Source organism: Bombyx mori, chromosome 26 (assembly GCF_030269925.1).
Source record: "Bombyx mori chromosome 26, ASM3026992v2".
NCBI lineage: Eukaryota > Metazoa > Arthropoda > Insecta > Lepidoptera > Bombycidae > Bombyx > Bombyx mori.
This window is the reverse complement of record NC_085132.1, coordinates 2072156-2090951: the sequence shown is the minus strand read 5'-3', so window position 1 is coordinate 2090951 and position 18796 is coordinate 2072156. Positions and strand designations below refer to the sequence as shown.

At 38.8% G+C, this 18796-nt stretch overlaps 3 protein-coding genes across 3 annotated transcripts in view; 2 read left to right on the top strand and 1 right to left on the bottom strand.

The window, feature by feature from the left end:
• Nucleotides 1-4085, bottom strand: part of LOC101736463 (large neutral amino acids transporter small subunit 1) — a 49202-nt gene extending 45117 nt beyond the window's left edge. Inside the window, exon 1 of the mRNA XM_021352446.3 lies at nt 3865-4085. Coding sequence (XP_021208121.1) covers nt 3865-3866 — 2 coding nt within the window. The 5' untranslated portion in view covers nt 3867-4085. The remainder of the gene's footprint in view (nt 1-3864) is intronic.
• A 1420-nt stretch (nt 4086-5505) lies between these two features.
• LOC101736341 (NADPH-dependent diflavin oxidoreductase 1) lies at nt 5506-17858 on the top strand. The gene is made up of 7 exons (XM_021352481.3): nt 5506-5987; nt 6643-6923; nt 7700-7880; nt 11366-11586; nt 13856-14134; nt 14909-15135; nt 15941-17858. The coding sequence occupies exons 1-7, from the start codon at nt 5603-5605 to the stop codon at nt 16161-16163; spliced, it is 1797 nt and encodes a 598-aa protein (XP_021208156.1). The 5' UTR covers nt 5506-5602; the 3' UTR covers nt 16164-17858.
• LOC101736210 (U3 small nucleolar ribonucleoprotein protein IMP4) lies at nt 8888-11108 on the top strand. The gene is made up of 6 exons (XM_004932966.4): nt 8888-9358; nt 9520-9682; nt 9791-9923; nt 10104-10242; nt 10482-10603; nt 10907-11108. The coding sequence occupies exons 1-6, from the start codon at nt 9172-9174 to the stop codon at nt 11090-11092; spliced, it is 930 nt and encodes a 309-aa protein (XP_004933023.1). The 5' UTR covers nt 8888-9171; the 3' UTR covers nt 11093-11108.
• Nucleotides 17859-18796: the final 938 nt, after the last annotated feature.

Below are 18796 nucleotides of genomic sequence, written 5' to 3'. Positions count from 1 at the left end.
ATTCTAATGAGAAACTCAGCGGGCTGATCCAATAGTTTGGTTGCACGTCGAACTCTTTTCCGAGTTCGACGAGTAGGTACGATTACCGGAATCTCTGATTGTTAAGCTGAAGGCGTCTAGTGCAAGAGCTGATCGTGAATGCGGCATCCAAAATGAGACATGAAATCGCAAGTATCAATTGCATTATATAACAGTAGCAACTCCCCCCCCCCTTCCGATTTATGTTTGACGTATTTGTAGCTGCAATTAAATTTCATTCACATTAATCTTCTGCGTATTTTTTACGCGTTCGTTTTCATTCACGCTTTTTTTTTTAAGCTTTCACGCCACGTTAACTGGTCCCGTGATAAGTTCGTAAAGAACTTGTGTTACAGGTACCAGATAACGGAAATAAATGTAAGATTTTTATTATACACATACATATATTTAATATACATTCATAACCCTGGAAAATACATTTATATTTATCATACAAATATCTTCCCTTGGCGGGATTCGAAACCGCAACCCCCTTGTGTAGTGACCATGTCACTTACCACTACACCAGACGGCCGTTAATATTTTAAGATCTTTTTTGCCACGTACTACCACGTAACATTGTAAGATCTTTTTGCCGCGTACCATCCGGCTTTGGAATGAGCTCCCCTCCACGGTGTTTCCCGAGCGCTATGACATGTCCTTCTTCAAGCGGGGCTTGTGGAGAGTATTAAAGAGTAGGCAGCGACTTGGCTCTGCCCCTGGCATTGCTGACGTCCATGACAGTAACCACTCACCATCAGGTGGGCCGTAAGTTTATCTGCCTATACGGCAATTAAAAAAATTTTGACCTACAAATTAATTTTCATTCATATTCAATGTTGTTACATATTTTCAACTACCTATTCTAAATGTAAGACACCTTTCAAACTTGAACTAAATACCTAAATATAACTTTCACTAATTCATTACGTAACAACCGGGTAGATCAGATAATTTTCGTTCTGTGTTCGGAGCGTCTTAGACATTCTAGTTTTTTAGATATCCAAGGTCACATTTCTTAATACATTTATATACAAATGACCCGTTAGCATTTAATCTTTTGTAATGAGATGGTATTTAATATGTTTGAACTTAGGTACTGTTAATGTTAACGTTAAATAAAAAAACATTTTTGTATGTATATATTATATATATATATATATATATATATATTGTTTTGTATCTTGTAATATGTATATATTATTATTATTACTGTATGCACTAGGTTTGTGTCCCTAATTCATCTTTCCTTTTGCGGGCCTACTGGAAGAGATTTCAACATGAAATAAGTAGTGCCTTTGTACTCTGTATCCTTATTGGCGTGTATTTTTTTTCTAACAGCTGTGTGTACAAAATGTATTAAATAAAAAATAAATAAATAAATAAATAAATAAAATAATAAACGGGAAAATTGTGACACTAAAAAAAATTTAAAGAATTCTATGTAGGTAAATTGATTCTGTGATAATAAATTTGATCGTATACAATAAACGCAATATATGTTTGGTTTTTTTTTCTTTTTTCAAAAAAAGGCGCGTAATATGTTTAGTTTTTTTTTTATAATTAATGCATTTCAGATAACCGATACTTTTTTCCTGTTACCTTTTTCTTTTTTTTTCCTATAACTTTTGAATATAGTTTATAGAGTTTGACTTAAATTAAAAATAAATTAATTATTTCAATAAAAAATATATTCGGACATGTATTGATTATTGAGTATACTTACTTCAATATTGTAGACGAAATACTACGATGCAAATCTAAAACAGTAACGAAGTAGGTACTTTGCACACAACAAATTGAATCGCAACAATTGATTGTTTTAGAAAGTCAACGCGAATGTAATTTAGATATATCTTTATATCAAGGTCGCTTGTTTTCTAGACCGTAATTGTTGTAAGCCTAATAGGTTTGTTCCAATGGACACTGTTCCGTGAGTTATTACGATATTAAAGTGGAAATTGCCTAAATTTTGCGATTTATCAGCTTCAAATATCAATTGGTTTTTTTTTTATTGCCCCTGTAGGCAGACGAGCATGCGGCCCACCTGATGCTGAGTGGTTACCGTCGCCCATGGACTTCAGCAATGCCAGGGGCAGAGCCAAGCCGCTGCCTACCACTTAATACTCTCCACAAGCCTCGTTTGAAGAAGGACATATCATAGCGCTCGGGAAACACCGTGGAGGGGAGTTCATTCCATAGCCGGGTGGTATGTGGCAAAAAAGTCCTCTGGAAACGCACTGAGGATGACCGCAGTGGCTCTAGGTAATATGGATGAACTCTACTCCGGTGGCGGGCGGTGCGATGGTAAAAACGAGCACTCCCCATGGGACATACGGTACAAAATACAAAGGGAACCGAAGTCCCTCCGCAGACCCAGAGCTTCCAAAATCTAGCCAGCCAGCAACTTTTGGCTAGCTTTTGTTGAACTTTTCATTTTTCTGTACCTTCAAAGCCATTATGTACGGCAAAATTGAAAATTAAAATAAAAAAAGAAAAAGTCTTTCTTCACAATCTTTAATTTTAACTAAGCGTCTTCACAGATTTTTATTTATAACCGATGAAGAACAGAATACTTAATTAAAAGCACTGATACGCAAGATTAAGCCATAGCAGTGTTTCTGTGACCCGGGAAACCCTCAGAAGTATCAAGATTATGGTAGATTAAGTAGTTACTCATTCTACTCTAAATCGTTGATTATTTATTTTCAAATTAAATTCAATATGTAATTTTATAAAGTTCGATACTTAAAATAATTATTATTACACCAAAAATATAATCATTTGAAAACTGAGGTCAAAGGTAAAAGACATTTCAGACGCAAGGGTCGTGTGGAGTGGGGGTAAATCGATGAAGCCACGTGCTCTGCTGACGTAACATCTCTAGATATATTGCGTTTAACGGCCAAATTTGGCGGGAAAATACTTTAGATAATATTAGAAAACCAAAATTTGTATTTAGATCCCTCAGAATTTCAAGGCATTTCTATAAATTCAATCAAAGAAATCAGGTAAGTTTTTGGCGGAGTCCGTAAAATTATGCAGCGCTTTTGACATGCTTTTAGTGATGTCCATGAATAACGTTAACTATTTGCATTTAAGTGGACAATAGGCTAATTTATCTATGAAGTTAAAAAAGGATCTGAATAGGACGGTACTCATCTACATTTTTCCTTAATCTAAATCCAATTTTTAAAAATTTCAACTCTCGATATTCTGCTAATCCTATAGGATGATTGTAATGAAAACATAATATTCTTTCGTATGATAAATAGAAATATGTTATTACCAATAGAAATATGATATATGTTATTGTCCGAATTTTTCAAATAATAATCATCATACGAATTACGATAAGCTCGATTCTAAACGTACTGAAGATATTAATAAACTCGCTAATAAATATCATTCCATGTGTTTAAATTTCCTTAATGGTACTCATATTATTTTTCAACTAAATAAACTCTTTCCTTGCATAAATTGACACATTCGGATCATTTTATAATTCAAATTTAACAATCAGTAGCTTAAACGTTTTAAACTGAATATTAAAATTATTAAATACATTTTTGTCCCAACAGCTTTCAATATGTATGTTCCATGAATTTACGAAATAATTATTAGGAATTACGTGTGTACACCGCCCGGTCTACTGACAGCGTTTTATTGATAATCCACGTTTATTCTTTAGAAAATTATATTGATTAATATAACAATATAACATAATATAACAAAGCGTCTACCAATTTTCATTAAATGACATTACTTTTAATTATCTATAATGTTTTATTTAATAAATGTGCAATTTAAAATTGTAAATCCAAATTAAAAGGATAAAATACTCACATTTCGTAGAGTCGAAAAACACTACACTGCCTATTTAATTTTATATAAATATTTTCCCGCTCTTTTCTTGAGGAGCGAGTGTGCACTGAAACACAGGCCGCGAGACTGCCGCGCGCCGGATGTGAGCAAGATGGGAAATCACATCGGTAATAGGAATGACAAAGAAGATTGCCGTATTGAACGGGGTGGAACTAGGGTTGTCTACTGCACGATCAAAATTCGAGACCTATGTAATACAAGACGTAAACTGGACTATCTAAAAGCAATTTTTTTATCAATTTGTTTGCGGCTATTAATTACTCGACTTTTTAGGATATCTTTATTATTTTATGTGCTTTTAATAAAATCGTGCAAGTTTTTTGAAGCTTCCTTGGTGTTTTAGAAGAATCGGAAGAGAAAAGTCCTTTACTTTTGTTCAACTAAATGTTGCTGTTGTTCTTTATTCATTTAGAAAATTTATTTGTTTCGTATCCAGGATGCGCCTAAAGTGAAGGCCATACCGAAAACCAGTAATAAGCCAAGTCAAGACAGTCATTATAAGCATTTCACTCTAAAGAAACTTTACAAAATTCAAGAGCCATTTGGGGCTTAGTTTAACAGCTACAATTTTCAATATTTTCAATGATAGATGTAGTGTAACATCAACGCCATCCATAATAAATAAAATTTGTTTTCTGAAATAAAAAAAATCAGGCAATTTATTCAAGGCTTTGATTTAATAACAATCGACAAGAATATCGACCTTTTTTTTAACGCCGGGGAGTTCGTTTAAGGTTGGGTATCTGGTAGAGTGGGGTAACAATCAAGCTCTATTACTCCAGTTCGACGAAACCTAATAGTCCTAAAACTACATAGGTAGTGCGCGCCAATAGTTCGCCTTCACCTGTATTCGTCCTGTTAAATGATAGGAATATCGACCTACAAAACATTAAAGACCCACTCCACTCTATATTCCTTAATTTTTTGACTTAGCCTCATCATCATCATCATCATTCTCCTGCCCTTCTCCCAGTCACCTAGGGTCGGCGCAACATTTTTTCTCCTTCCATACTCCTCTATCGTCTTTCACGCAATCCATCCATTTCTTCTTAGGTCTACCTCTTCCTCTATATCCTTCCACATTCATAGTTAACATTCTCTTACCAACCTCATTTTCATTTTGTCTCATCACATGTCCATACCATTCCAAACGCGCACTTCTCAGCTGTACTCTGCTGCATGCAATTGCCTTTCATCCGCCATTTTAGTGGTCCAACAAGCTGATCTATACAAGACGGCAGGTCTTATTAAGGTCTTATATATCTTGCCTTTTAGGGGAAATTCTTTGACTTAGCCTATCAACACAAATTTATATTCACGAACTCTCGTCAATGCCTCACCAAAAGGCCGCACCAACAATGCCGCACCAAAAGGTCTTATAAAGCGTTTAAATAAAGACTACTGCCAATACATTAAGAATTTTCGGAAAGTGTTTGTATTATTTCCGTTTAATGTAGATGTAGAGAGCACTATAATACTAAATGCATGCGCAAATTGGATTTTGTGGTATTCACCCCGATTAGGGTTTTTGCCAGAATGATAACAAAACGTTTGACAACTAAACGCCAAAATAAAATCTGCCAAACGAATAAGAATTTGACATTTTTACTATTTTGACAATGGAGTAAACCGCTCAGAACTATCGTTTCCATAAAGTTCTTTAAAGTTTTCTCATTAATTTCAATTTCATTAATAAATTATGTGTCAAATAGGCAGACTGACGGTGCTGTACGGTAGTCAAACATTCACGGCTCAAGAAATAGCCGAAAGAATATGGCGTACGACAAAAGCTTTGGGTTTTCGCGGGCCCGTTCAAGCGATGAACGAGTATCCCATTTCTATGCTGATTCATGAAGAATTTGCGATATTTGTGTGCGCTACGACGGGTCAAGGCGATGAACCGGATAATATGAAGAAATTCTGGAAGTTTCTGTTGAGGAAAAATCTACCGGCGAATTCGTTAATTAAATTGAAATTTGGAGTGTTGGGCTTAGGAGATTCTTCATATTCAGAGTTCAATTTTGTCGCTAAGAAGCTTCACAAGCGCCTCATTCAATTAGGAGCCAGACCATTAATAGATGTTGGTAAGTACTTAAAATATAAGCCGTTTTAACTTCTGAATCAAACTTTATTTTTTATTAAGTAAGATGAATATTATTCATTTGCGTTTTTTTTTTTAAAATAAAAAAGATAAAATAATTTTACACATAAAAACAATGAACTGAACGAAAAAAACAAAATTAAACATTGTGATGGCATATTATTAAACTCTAATCTGTAACTGCATGAACATTGTAACAAAAAATATCCTTACTCAACTACTTTACTGGTGGTAGGACCTGTTGTGAGTCCGCGCGGGTAGGTACCACCACCCTGCCTATTTCTGCTGTGAAGCAGTAATGCGTTTCGGTTTGAAGGGTGGGGCAGCCGTTGTAACTATACTGAGACCTTACAACTTATATCTCAAGGTGGGTGGCGCATTTACGTTGTAGATGTCTATGGGCTCCAGTAACCATTTAACACCAGGTGGGCTGTGAGCTCGTCCAATCATCTAAGCAATATAAAAAAAAAAAAAAAAAACTTAAGCAAATATGTTCTTTGGTACTGCAAACACATAAGACAAGGGAAAATATCCCTAGACTTCGAATAGCAAATATTCTTAGCAAAGTTATTGATACTGACCAGATGATTACGTAGAACCCCTTGAACATAATAATAAAGTATTTACAACATTTGTAGGTTTATGTGACTACCAACATGACCTGGGCCACGATGGTGTAGTTTCCCCATGGATCAAAGAATACTTTGTACGACTCAAAGAATATTTTCCGAGTATACAGACAGATGTAAAATCAGAATTCATTCCTCGTTGGAAGGTCTCTATGTTGAAGGACAAAGCTGATGTTAAAAGTGGATTTTGTGAAGATATATATTTTGGTCACGAAAACAGCAATAACCAAGAAGCTTTGTTGTTGGAGGTGGATAGTAATGTTAGAACTACGGATGAATCTCATTTTCAGGTACTTCATTATTCAATGTTATGAAAAGTGCCTTTTCTTGTAGACCTATAAGTGTTTTTAAAAACTTCAATGGAGGGAGAGATACTTATTTAAAGGGTGAAACATATTGACTAGCTAATGTGATTCTGTGATCCTTAGAAGAGCTATAAACTCTTTCAATAAAATCCTTATCTATGACAATTTAAGTTACTTAGAAATAGAAACCAATAGAATTAAAGTATCATATATAATGTAATCATGACTGAATCTTTACAAAGTGATATTTGATCTTCTTATCAATGACTCAAAATTTTGTGTGCCAAATTGATAAGTTTTACACTACTCTTAACAAGGTTATAAAATGTTGTAAATTTTTATTTATGATTATTTTAGTCATTTAGTTTGTTTTGACATGATTGTTATTATTTGCCTTTTTTTCGACAAGACTGGTCTCAAGATAGTGCTTGTACCCTAATATTAGGTGGTTATTAGAATCCATAGACAGGATAAGTGAATGCTATTGCCCTACAAGGTGAAGAAAGGATTTGCTTCAATTTCGTTCTTATAGCATAACCGTTGAAACTGGAATGGGTGGTTCCATGAAAGACATGAGCCTAATGGCAGCATCCACTTGTGTGGGCTTGGACCTAATAAATAATTAGACCAATTTATCAGTAACTAAGTGTTTTTGTTACTCATATTAAATAATAAGCATTGTTACTCGTTAACCCATCTAAGAAACAAAAAAAAAAGTAAAATTGTGATTACATATAAATAATATAGATCTATTTTTTTAGGATGTAAGACTAATATCATTCAAATCTGTTAGTAAATGCTTAACCTACAAACCTGGTGATGTTTTCAATATAAGACCTCGGAACTCAAAGGAGGACATTGATGACCTATTTAACATACTTGAAAGTAACAATATTGATATTAAGCCCCATTATAGATTACTAGTTGAAGAATATCATGATGGTAAGCATTTTTATCTGAAATAAAAGATTACAATTAAACATGTTAAAACATTGATTTAAATTGAGTAAAATAATCTTATTATGTGTTGTGCTCTGGCAGTCAGAACATTTAATAATTGCTTATATTTAATTGTCCACCATTAATTGATCTTTATGTATAAATACTTCTATAGAAGGGAGTAGAAATAAGGAGCACCATCTCAGTGTATGAAAAAGTGTCCACTGAAAGAGAGTTAATTAAGGTGGCACCATAGTGGCAAGTGGAAGGATTTTAGAAAGAGCACTCTATACTACCCCACTTCACTTTAATCCAGCACACTTCACTCTGTTTTAAGTCTGCTATATTCATATCTCTTCCATTTCCTACACTAGCACTATTTTGGTGAGTCTTCCAACAATAACTTGTTGTATACAGGTGGACACTTTTTCAACTTGTCCCCTTACAAGATGCTTTTCCTATAGAATAGTTGTGGCTGGATAGTATGTTTTTAAATGTCAATAATATGTATCACAATATTTCATTCTGGTAGCTTATTCTATATCTTACGACATTATGAGAGAAAATTATCGAGATTATTGATGCATGAAAGCAAATTTGAGATGAGTATCAATAAATAAACAGCCAGCAATTAAAAAAGAGAGTCAAATAAATTGTTTTGAACTTAAAAGTGCCGTCCGCACGTCTCATAAAAATGCATCCACTTTGCGGCGGCGCGCTAATTCGGATTACTTGGGTAGTCGCCGGCCGTTCTTCGCATATCGAGAAATTATAATTTGTTAGTGTTACTAATCTCATCAGTTCATTAGTTCTTATACGTTCTCAACCCTATTCCCTTACTTTCTTGAAATTTCGGAGATATGCTCATGACACCACTGTGGTTTCCCCGGACAAAATTTTTAAAGGAAAACTAATCCTCAATGTACATTCAAATGTTTTTTTTTTTGGGATTTTATGTCCTGGTACCTTTAACATAAAAATAAAATAAATATAAAATAAATTATAGATAAAAAAAAACTGCAGACAATTAATTCGTGGCCGGTTTGTTCCAAACAAAACATCTTAAGGTCTATTCATTTGTGTTGCAAGTTATTTTAACTTGTAATAAAATTCTATTACATAGCAAAAACGAAACGCCAAATGTCAATCACAAAAAACAACACGTGCGTAAACGTCAGTTGTCAATTGTCACCCGCGTTTTTTGTAGCTTTTTACAAACAAACATTTGAAACATTAAATTTATACAAAAGTAAAATTAGTTATCGAATTCAACTATAGTAACGACAAACCAAAAATGCTGCGACGACAGGCGCGATTACGCCGCGAGTATTTATACCGGAAATCGGCTGAAGAAAAACAAAAAAGTATACAAGCTAAAAAAGATCAGATCAAACGTAGTCTTGAAGAGAATATACCTATACATGGTGATTTACGGAAGGATGCCATCGCCTTACAGAAGAGAATTGAATATGAAGATAAAGGTAAGTAAAGTATTGAAAATTTCACATCAAAACTTGTGTGTCCTAACCTCAAATTGCAAATAAAAGGCGAATTTCCTTAATTAAGTTTGTGGTAAAATCTCCAAATTTGGAGAATAGAATCGGCAATACTGAATAAATTTAGCATGTATTTCAATCTTTAGGACCGGAAAGAGTGGCGGTAATCGGAGGATTCAGTGGTGGGGCAAACACACTCAATTCACAGGATGATGAATACAGATATGCAGGTGTCGAGGATCCGAAGATCATGATTACCACATCAAGAGAGCCTAGTGCTAGGCTCAAGATGTTTGTAAAAGAACTGAGGTGAGATTTTTACAGAATTATTGAAAAGCATGGAACAACTGTTTTTCAGCCAATTATTTTTGGTTTGTGCCTATTGATTAAATTTATAGCTTAAATACAATGTTTTAGGTTAATATTTCCGAACAGTCAGCGTATGAACAGAGGTGGTTATGAGATGTCACAATTGATTCATGCCTGTCGAGCCAATGATGTAACAGATTTCATAGTTGTACACGAGCATCGAGGAGTTCCAGACAGTTTGGTGAGCTTAGATTATGTTTTAGGTGGAATGAATTTGGAAAACAGTAAAAATTAAAAAAATATATATTGTAATAATAATAACACAACATTTAGCACAAACAATGTAATTTTTTTAAATAAATTATGCAAATTAATTTAATAGCATAATTTGACAGATCGTTACTTTTTTCTTTGTTTTAAGGTAATATGCCACCTCCCATATGGTCCAACAGCATCCTTCACATTATCGGGTGTTGTGATGAGACATGATATACCTGATATAGGACCAATGAGTGAACAGTATCCACATCTCATATTCCATAACTTTAAGAGTAATCTTGGTGAGTTAGAAACATCTATATTAATTTTTTTTAGGTATGTTGTAAACCCACAAAGTTTCATACCACTGTTTATTTCAATCTTGAAGTCTAGAATCTTGTTTTGTCTGAAATATAATTAACAAAAAATATTAATTTAAAACTCCATGCAATAATTTAAACTTACCCATTAGAAACATTAAATTATTATTTCTTTATTCTCCTATCAGCTTGAATAAATCTATTTTTAATACTTATTCCAGGTTTACGTACAATGAGTATATTAAAGTACCTGTTTCCTGTACCAAAACCCGATTCAAAGAGAGTTATATCATTTGCGAACCATGATGATTACATATGCTTCAGGCAACATACATATAAAAAGGTATTCAGCATTAGTTATAATTATAATTTTTTGACATGTTGATCTCAAGACTTGTCTTAAATCACATTTTCTCTTTTTCTTTGTTATTTATTTTTGGATTGAAAAAAGTCTATTTTCAAATGTTTTTTATGAAAAACAGTTGATTTACAGAAAATAGTTTTGGCTTTGACTGTTTTGACTTTATATATATATTACATAGGTATTAGTGACATGCGGTTACATTAGGTATTAGAGCATGCTTATTTTATAACAACTTGTAATATAAAAAAATAACAATACATATATGTATATCATGATTTCCAGGCAGGCAAGGATATTGAATTAACAGAAGTGGGTCCACGTTTCCAAATGAGGTTATATGAGATCAAGCTCGGCACCCTGGAATCCCTGACGGCCGCCGACACCGAGTGGGCGCTCCGCCCCTACATGAATACGGCTGCCAAGAGACGCTTCCTCAGTGATGATGATGGATGGCAACAAGATGAATAAATATTTTGATATATAATGAAGTTTTTTTACTTTAAAAAACATGTCCTGTATTTTTATAAGACAAGAATGACACTAATTTTGAAGGAAACATTAATCGGCTCTATTTTAATATCACTTTGTATCATCTTGAAATTTACATGGTCCTATCAGTATTGGGCATTCACAATCAGAGTTAATTTTGAAGTCTTTACTTATAAACCCACAAAGGTGATCGCTTAAAATCTGATGAGAGATGAGCTTGTTGAATTATCAGTCTTACTAATATCCTTCCAGATATGCCTGTGCCTGAGTTCCTATGTCACCCCTTGACTTTATACGAAGTGGCCGAACAGTATTGGGACCTGCGATGCTACGCCACTCAGTATGTTTTCTCCATTCTGGCACTTGTGTCCCAGGACAAGTTAGAGAGGGACAAATGTATAGAGCTCAGTTCCCCAGAGGGTCAGGAGGACTGGCTGAATTATTGTAGGAGAACGAAGAGAACCGTTATAGAAGTGAGAATTTAAATGATATATTTTAAATATTCGCACGCAATGGGACGTGTCCCACGTGAAGTGTTCAGGTTTTTTAATTGTCTAGACGAGTGACGAGAGGGTTCATCTGATTTTAAAAGATTATTTGAACCCTTATAATAACGAAAATACATCCACCCAGCCAGAGATGTGAGTCTAGCTGATATACAGTGGTCACCGGTGCTTTTTTTTTTTTTTTTTTTTCCTACCTATGCTGATAGCCTTGAGAGGCTATTTCAGCGTACCCTAGCTTGTGTAGGTGAGCTCGCGGGGCTCAAACCGGAGAATTGCTAACACCGCCCTAGCAAGAGCAGTGCTTCGCAGAATCTACCACCGGATCGGAAACGCGACCCACTGAGAAGATCCGGCGAGAAACTCAGTGGGCTGTGTCTGTGGGTTAATTCGCTCGTCGAGCCCTTCGTCGCAAGCGACGGGTTCGGCGAGGACGGTGACCGGTGCTTGTATTGCCTAAAAGCACCGTTAATGGATCAGGAGGATCCGTGATGACGTGCTTTGGGCGACGTCGACGGTTTACCAAACGGTCTACAGGATCGGGTATGTAGTTTCCGGCGGCCACGACAAGAGGGTTCTCATGTCGTGCCGCCTTCTCAAAGTGGCGCAGCGATGCCGACTGTAGATACTTACTGACGGGGTCGAGCTCCAGGTCATCGTGGAGGTCCACGTTCCTCTGGAACCATGGTGCTCCGACGGCTATCCTGCAGAATCGGGATTGTATAACCTGAAGGGGTTTCAAGTTGGTGCGGGCCGCGTGAGCGAACTACGCTTGCATACGTCATGACGGGGCGTATGCAAGTTTTGTAGAGGGTTACCTTGTTACGGAGGGACAGTTTGCTTCGTCTACAAAGCATTGGGTAGAGTCGACTTTTACGTGGGGACGGAATGTCATCCCTCTGTCGAGGGTGACGCCTAGGTATTTGACCTTCGGGGCCCACGGTATGGGCTGGTCAAAGAGAGTGATGGGGCTAACGGCGGAGGTGTTTACGCGCCTACTGGGGAGTGGGGTGCTCGAAGTGGTATTCGGAGGGCGACCCCTTTTGAATAGCACCGCTGTGCTTTTCGTGGGGTTAATGTCTATTCGCCACTTCCGGAACCACTGTCCCATGGTGGTTACTGCGGTCTGGAGTCGCCGATGAAGCAACGACATCTTCCTACACGAGTAGTAGATAGCCGTGTCATCGGCGAAGAGCGCTAGATGGGTCTCCGGAGACCGGGGTATATCGTTGATATACAAACTAAATAGTAACGGGGAGAGTGCGGAGCCTTGCGGGACTCCGGCAGTCAGATGACGGGGACGAGAACGAGTTCCCTCTACTCGATATCGAAACGAACGGTTCGACAAGAAGTCTCGTATGATGAGCCACCGGTGCTCTTAAGCGCATGAATGTTTGCCTTGGTATATACAGGGTGTTTTGCCAACGTTAGGACATTTCTGAGCTCACTCTAACCGTGTGTGCGTATAGGTTTTTTTTATTGTTTAGATGGGTCGACGAGCTCACAGCCCACCTAGTGTTAAGTGATTTTTAGAGCCCATAGTCATCTACCACGACCACGACGAGACCATCTACAATGTAAATGCGCCACCCACCTTAAGATATAGGTTCTAAGTTCTCAGTATAGTTACAACGGCTGCCCCACCCTTCAAAACAAACCAAACTCAAACACATTATTGCTTCACGGCACAAATAGTTGGGATGGTGGTACCTACCCTTTTTTTTTGTTCGGGCCGGGGCCGAACCACCTACGAGGTCGAGGCGAGGGCGAAGTCCCCGCGCCTAGGGAGCGCGCGGACCCAAGGCAATTTAGGGCCCACTCACTAAACGACTCCCTGCACTCTTCGCCCAAGCGTCCGATCCTCTCCGAGGTTAGAACGCGCATGAGGTAGGGGGGTTACCGCGGTCAACACTACAACCAGACAGCGCAGCTCACCCCAAGGACGCCCGGCCGACGGAGCCTTCGAGGCTGCTCAGAAACGTCGGCCGTCTCGGTACAGCAGCCCGTCAGGCCGCCCAGACGGTGCCGCTGGTGTCCCGGAATACCCCGCTGGACCAAAACCAGCCTGCCGAGTCGGGACGCGATACATCGCCAATCGGTTGCTCTATTATAGATACTCTTTGGCAGCTGCTAAAGTGCAGGTAGCGCGTCGCGCGGCCTCTACCCCCTCAGATCACCCCTTGACCTTCACCGGGGGGTGGTACCTACCCTACCACCAGTAAGTGTCTTGTGCTCGCAGGTGCTGCAGGACTTCCACCGCTCGGCCGCGCGGCTCACCATACAGACGCTGTTCGAGTTGTTCTCGATTATAAAGCCGCGCTCGTTCTCGATAGCGAGCGCGTGCGGCGCGGCGGCGGCGGGGCGCGGCCTGCAGCTGCTGGTGGCGGCGGTCCGGTACCGCACGGCGCTGCGCCGCCCGCGCCTCGGCCTCGCCTCCAACTGGCTCGCGGCGCTGCCCCCCGGTCACAAGGTCTACGGGTGGATCAAAAAGGGGACCTTTGTTTTTCCTGATGATGCGGTGAGTGCTCATTCCCGATCCTGCGGACCGAATGGTAAACAGTCGAGGTCGCCCAAAAAATTTGTATTGGAATTGGAAAGCGTCCTGATTTCCCCCAATCTACTGTACTTTGTCCAGACAGCGCGCCAAAGTACAGTTAAAAAGAAAAGTGCCATAATAAATGGCATAGTAACTGAAGGGCTCAAAATGCCAACGCCTTAGGCTACCCCAGTCGTCGTTCTCATCGAACCCGTCGCTTGCGACGAAGGGCTCGGCGAGTAAATGAACCCATAGACACAATCCACTGAGTTTCTCACCAGTTCATCTTCTCAGTGGGTTGCGTTTCCAACCCGGTGGTAGTTTCTGCGGAGCACTGCTATTGCTAGGGTTCGTGTTAGCAACAACATCAGGTTTGAGCCCCTTGAGCTCACCTACTAGTTCGGTGAATCTAGAATAACCCCTCAAAGTTACTAGAATAGGTAGGGAAAAAAAGGTGAATGCTCATATTATTGTAGGTTTCATTCTTGCTCAGGTTAAAGAGTTCAAGGCCTATTTGATGTAAAGAAGTCACCTGAGCCCATAGGCCACCCATTAAAGTATCAAGATTGTATTGTAAACAGCTGTCCTCAATCAAAAGATTTTTTTTTTAAAATAAATAAGCTAAACTATACAATAAATTAAAAACGACTTCTATAAATAAATAAATTACATTTTAATTTATATTACGAATAACTTATTTAATATATTTTAAATATTTGAAAATTCAGCACTACAATAACTGTTTGTGGCTTTCAGAGCGTGCCTCACATAATGGTGGGGCCAGGCACGGGGCTCGCTCCCTTCAGGAGTTTGCTCCAAGAAAGGGTTCACTACGGCACAGCGTCCAAGGACATCATGCATCTGTTCTTCGGGTGTCGGTACAAAGAGAAGGACTACCACTGCAGGGAAGAGTTGGAGGGGATGGTGGGAGATGGGAACTTGAGTTTGTACTGCGCTTTTTCTAGAGACCAGGAAGATAAGATGTGAGTTGGAGATAATTATATTTGTTCACCACTTCGGTAGTATTGTTGGGAGTGATCGTAGTACTGAGGGTCGTCGGTGTGACAACTCTCAACACACCGGAGCCTAAAATTGTGTTTGACGAACGCGTCTCCCTGTACGCAATGTTATTACAAATAAATGGAGCAATTACTGGAGCACTTTTTATTAATAATGTAATAAGATTTTTGATGGCGACTGTACCGCCCCTATAATCAAGACGAATAAGTACTGTCGAAGCAGAAATAACTACTCAGATACTGGCATCGGCCGTGTGGGCTCGTAATGTGTCTTAGCCACAGTACAGATGGGGGATCGGGTGGTAGGAGAATATAATATCTTATTAGTTATCGACCTCTTTACTGAGGAGTAGGGAAGTCAATGGAGGGACAATGCTACGTGCGACCTCTGGCCAGATACAGGTGTCCCTCTCGGCTTGGGGGCGGCACCGCGTCGCTGTGCACGCTTTGTACCAACACTCTGTCTCTTTTTTTTATTTTTTAGATGGATGGACGAGCTCACAGCCCACCTGGTGTTAAGTGGTTACTGGAGCTCATAGACATCTACAACGTAAATGCGCCACCCACCTTGAGATATCAGTTCTAAGGTCTCAGTATAGTTACAACGGCTGCCCCACCCTTTAAACCGAAACGCATTACTGCTTCACGGCAGAAATAGGCAGGGTGGTGGTACCTACCCGTGCGAACTCATAAGAGGTCCTACCACCAGTAAAAACTCCTCGCGTTTCCGCCAAAAAGTCACCACCAGTAAGAGGTCTCGTTTCCACAGCTACGTCCAGCACAAGATATTCGAGAACCGCGAGACGATCTGGCGACTGCTGAACAACAACGCCCACGTGTTCATATCCGGCAACGCCAAGAGCATGCCGGACAACGTGCGGGAGGCGCTCGCTGACGTCATCCGGGTGTGCTCCGGGACCAGCGCGGCCGCCAGCAGCGACGCCGTGCGCAGCCTGCAGGAGCAAGGTCGACTCCAGGTCGAGACCTGGTGATGCCTGGCACTCCAGATGGGTAGCATCGCGGACTTCACAAGGTTACCAACGACGGATCAAAACTGAACAATTCACTGGATTCTATGTGTTGAGGTAGAGGGAGCCCGTGGTCCGCATATCGAGCGACAGATGGCGTTATAAAAAAATTCGATGGTGAACATTTTCATTTGTCGAGAACGCAGTGTGAATCCATAAACCACGGCGATCGTTCACGGTCAGGCTGGCAGTACTCTCGTCCGACCGACGCGAGTCTTCGCGAGTCGCGACTATTCTGATCGTTGGAGCCGCTGGGGGTCCGGGTTCGATTCACGGTGGGACTGTAAATTTTTTTGTTGTTGTAGATGTAAATTTGTTTAGATGTAACTATTCTTGTAGCGTAGCTGGTGCTAGTGGCGCCGGAGTCATCGAATATTAAATATTAATGTATTTTGACAATAATATTATATTTGAAACCAAAATACTTTAAAACACCTCTTTAGTTGTATAAATGTTTGTATATTTTGCGAATTAGATTTAGATAGTCAATTGCGTCACAAATATCGAGTTACGATAATTTTATTTCTTAGAGATATTACTTTAGTAATAAGTGTTAGCTTAATGATCCAATTTCGACCTATATATATATGACGTTTTCTGTTGTTTTGTTGTTGTTCTTTTAATATTAATATTTCCTATAAAATACCTGTGCTTACCTATGAAGTTGTCATTTCAAAATATTGCCAATTTTCGAACGAATTTTTCTCTTCCATTCTCTTCTATCAGTAGTCATTTCAACACTCACTCTCTCTCTCTCATATCATCATTCACACACTCCATCCATGTCTTCTTCATTCGACCTCTTCCCCCTCTACCTTGCACTACCATTTCCATACATCTCCTATTCACATGTATGAGTTGGGTTATGTATGAGATAAGAAGCTCTCTAATCTCCGGCGCCCGACCTCCTCCGGCCCAACAGCGGCCTCTAAGCTACAAAATCAGACCAGACCAGACTTACGCCGACAGACCTCCACTTTTTCCAGTTTGAGCTTCTCAGCTGAGTAAAAACTCAAAACCCGAAAGATAGTACAAATTGCCTTTGAAATTTGTTGAGTCCCGTACGCCTCATTTCTTCAAGAAGTACACTGAAACTATCCGTGTGCTTAGTGCGAGTTTTTTAACGTTCTCGATAGCGTAAAAGTTAACTCAAATTTGTATGTAGTTGGAACAGCGCCCCTAGCGGCAAACGTAGGCAAACATTAAACTTTTACGCTATCCAGAACGTTAAAAAACTCGCACTAAGCACACTATATCAAATGACAACTTCATAGGGAAAGACTTAATATGTACTCGTATTAATTAAAGTTCGACAATCACTTTGGTTCGATATAGTTCGTTATTTATACTAAAGATCTTCATTAGCCACTAACTAAACAAAAATAAAAAACAAAATGTTGACAGTGGAAAAAATGGTACTTGAACTATTTTTTCGTGTTTTTAAACTATTTGACTTCTTAATGACCTCGGACAGTCGAGTTCGCCCGTTTGCTGACCGAGGGCAACAGGTCAACGCGCAAACCTACCTCACCATTAATGGCGAATTAAATGTGCGTTTTAAAAACAGACTGATTACATATTTTTAGGAAAAAAGTTCGAAAATTCAACAAAAATGCATCAATAAAATTATATAAATAAAACTATAATTTACGTATAAAAGTTTTTATTTTACTTAAAAAAACTAGTAAGTACCTACTTGAAATTATAGTAGAATTATTTTGTCCGTGCAGTTTGGGTCATAAAACATAGCCCGGCTAGGGCGGTGAGCATGTTGCGCGGCCGCAACGCCATTATCGATAAAAACAAATGAGTCAGCGAAGGCAGGTACACGGCGGCGGGGTGGTATACGAAGGGTGGTGAGACATTGTTATGTTATGAGTCATTTGTTGTACCTACCTGCAAATTATAGTACATATGTCGAAGAGAAATGTGCTTTTATGCATTCGTTCTCTGAATTTCTTTAGGGACACAATGGCTACTCCTTTGTTTTGTATCAAAACGGCAGAATTTATTCAAAATAATATTTGCACGCGTTGTTATCAACAATGTGTATAAATTTTCACGGAAATGAGAATAGATCCCGAAAAGTTACAATGTGTTAATTTCTGCCGTTCTCGTTAATTTGCTGCGGGGATATGTGGTGTAAGTGTTCGATTAGTGATTTTTTCTTTCATTTTTATCTCTAACCCACAAAAACTAAATACACTATCGATAACGGTTATCGACAACAATAATGTGCATCACGATGCCCGTCCATAAGGCTCTTGAATGGAAGAGAGAGCGAAATACTCGCTTCACCGCTCCGATTTTTTATTACCCAAACTGCACGGACAAAATAATTCTACTATAGTTTGCTTAAAAAACCATTTGAGCTCATTTCAGAATAAAACCGTCCCTCATTAAACTCGATATAGAACCATAGTAGTGTACAAACTTATAATTTGACTTAATTATAGTCAAATTTCGACTACCGGGGGACCATTAGTTTAAAAAAATTTTTAGTTTAATCTTTTATTACATCGTCTCAAACTTTTTCGTCTGTGTGTTGCATGTCGCGTGACGGTCGGCCGCGGAGTAGGGATAAAGTGAAAGGCGCT

Bases quoted from the DNA above. Each gene is read 5' to 3' on its own strand.
- LOC101736341 (XM_021352481.3), top strand. From the start codon at position 5,603: ATGTGTCAAATAGGCAGACTGACGGTGCTGTACGGTAGTCAAACATTC. The intron at 6,924-7,699 runs GTACTTCATTAT...CTATTTTTTTAG, and splicing joins CGGATGAATCTCATTTTCAG to GATGTAAGACTAATATCATT. The intron at 7,881-11,365 runs GTAAGCATTTTT...ATATCCTTCCAG, and splicing joins AGTTGAAGAATATCATGATG to ATATGCCTGTGCCTGAGTTC.
- LOC101736210 (XM_004932966.4), top strand. From the start codon at position 9,172: ATGCTGCGACGACAGGCGCGATTACGCCGCGAGTATTTATACCGGAAA. The intron at 9,683-9,790 runs GTGAGATTTTTA...ACAATGTTTTAG, and splicing joins ATGTTTGTAAAAGAACTGAG to GTTAATATTTCCGAACAGTC. The intron at 9,924-10,103 runs GTGAGCTTAGAT...CTTTGTTTTAAG, and splicing joins GAGGAGTTCCAGACAGTTTG to GTAATATGCCACCTCCCATA.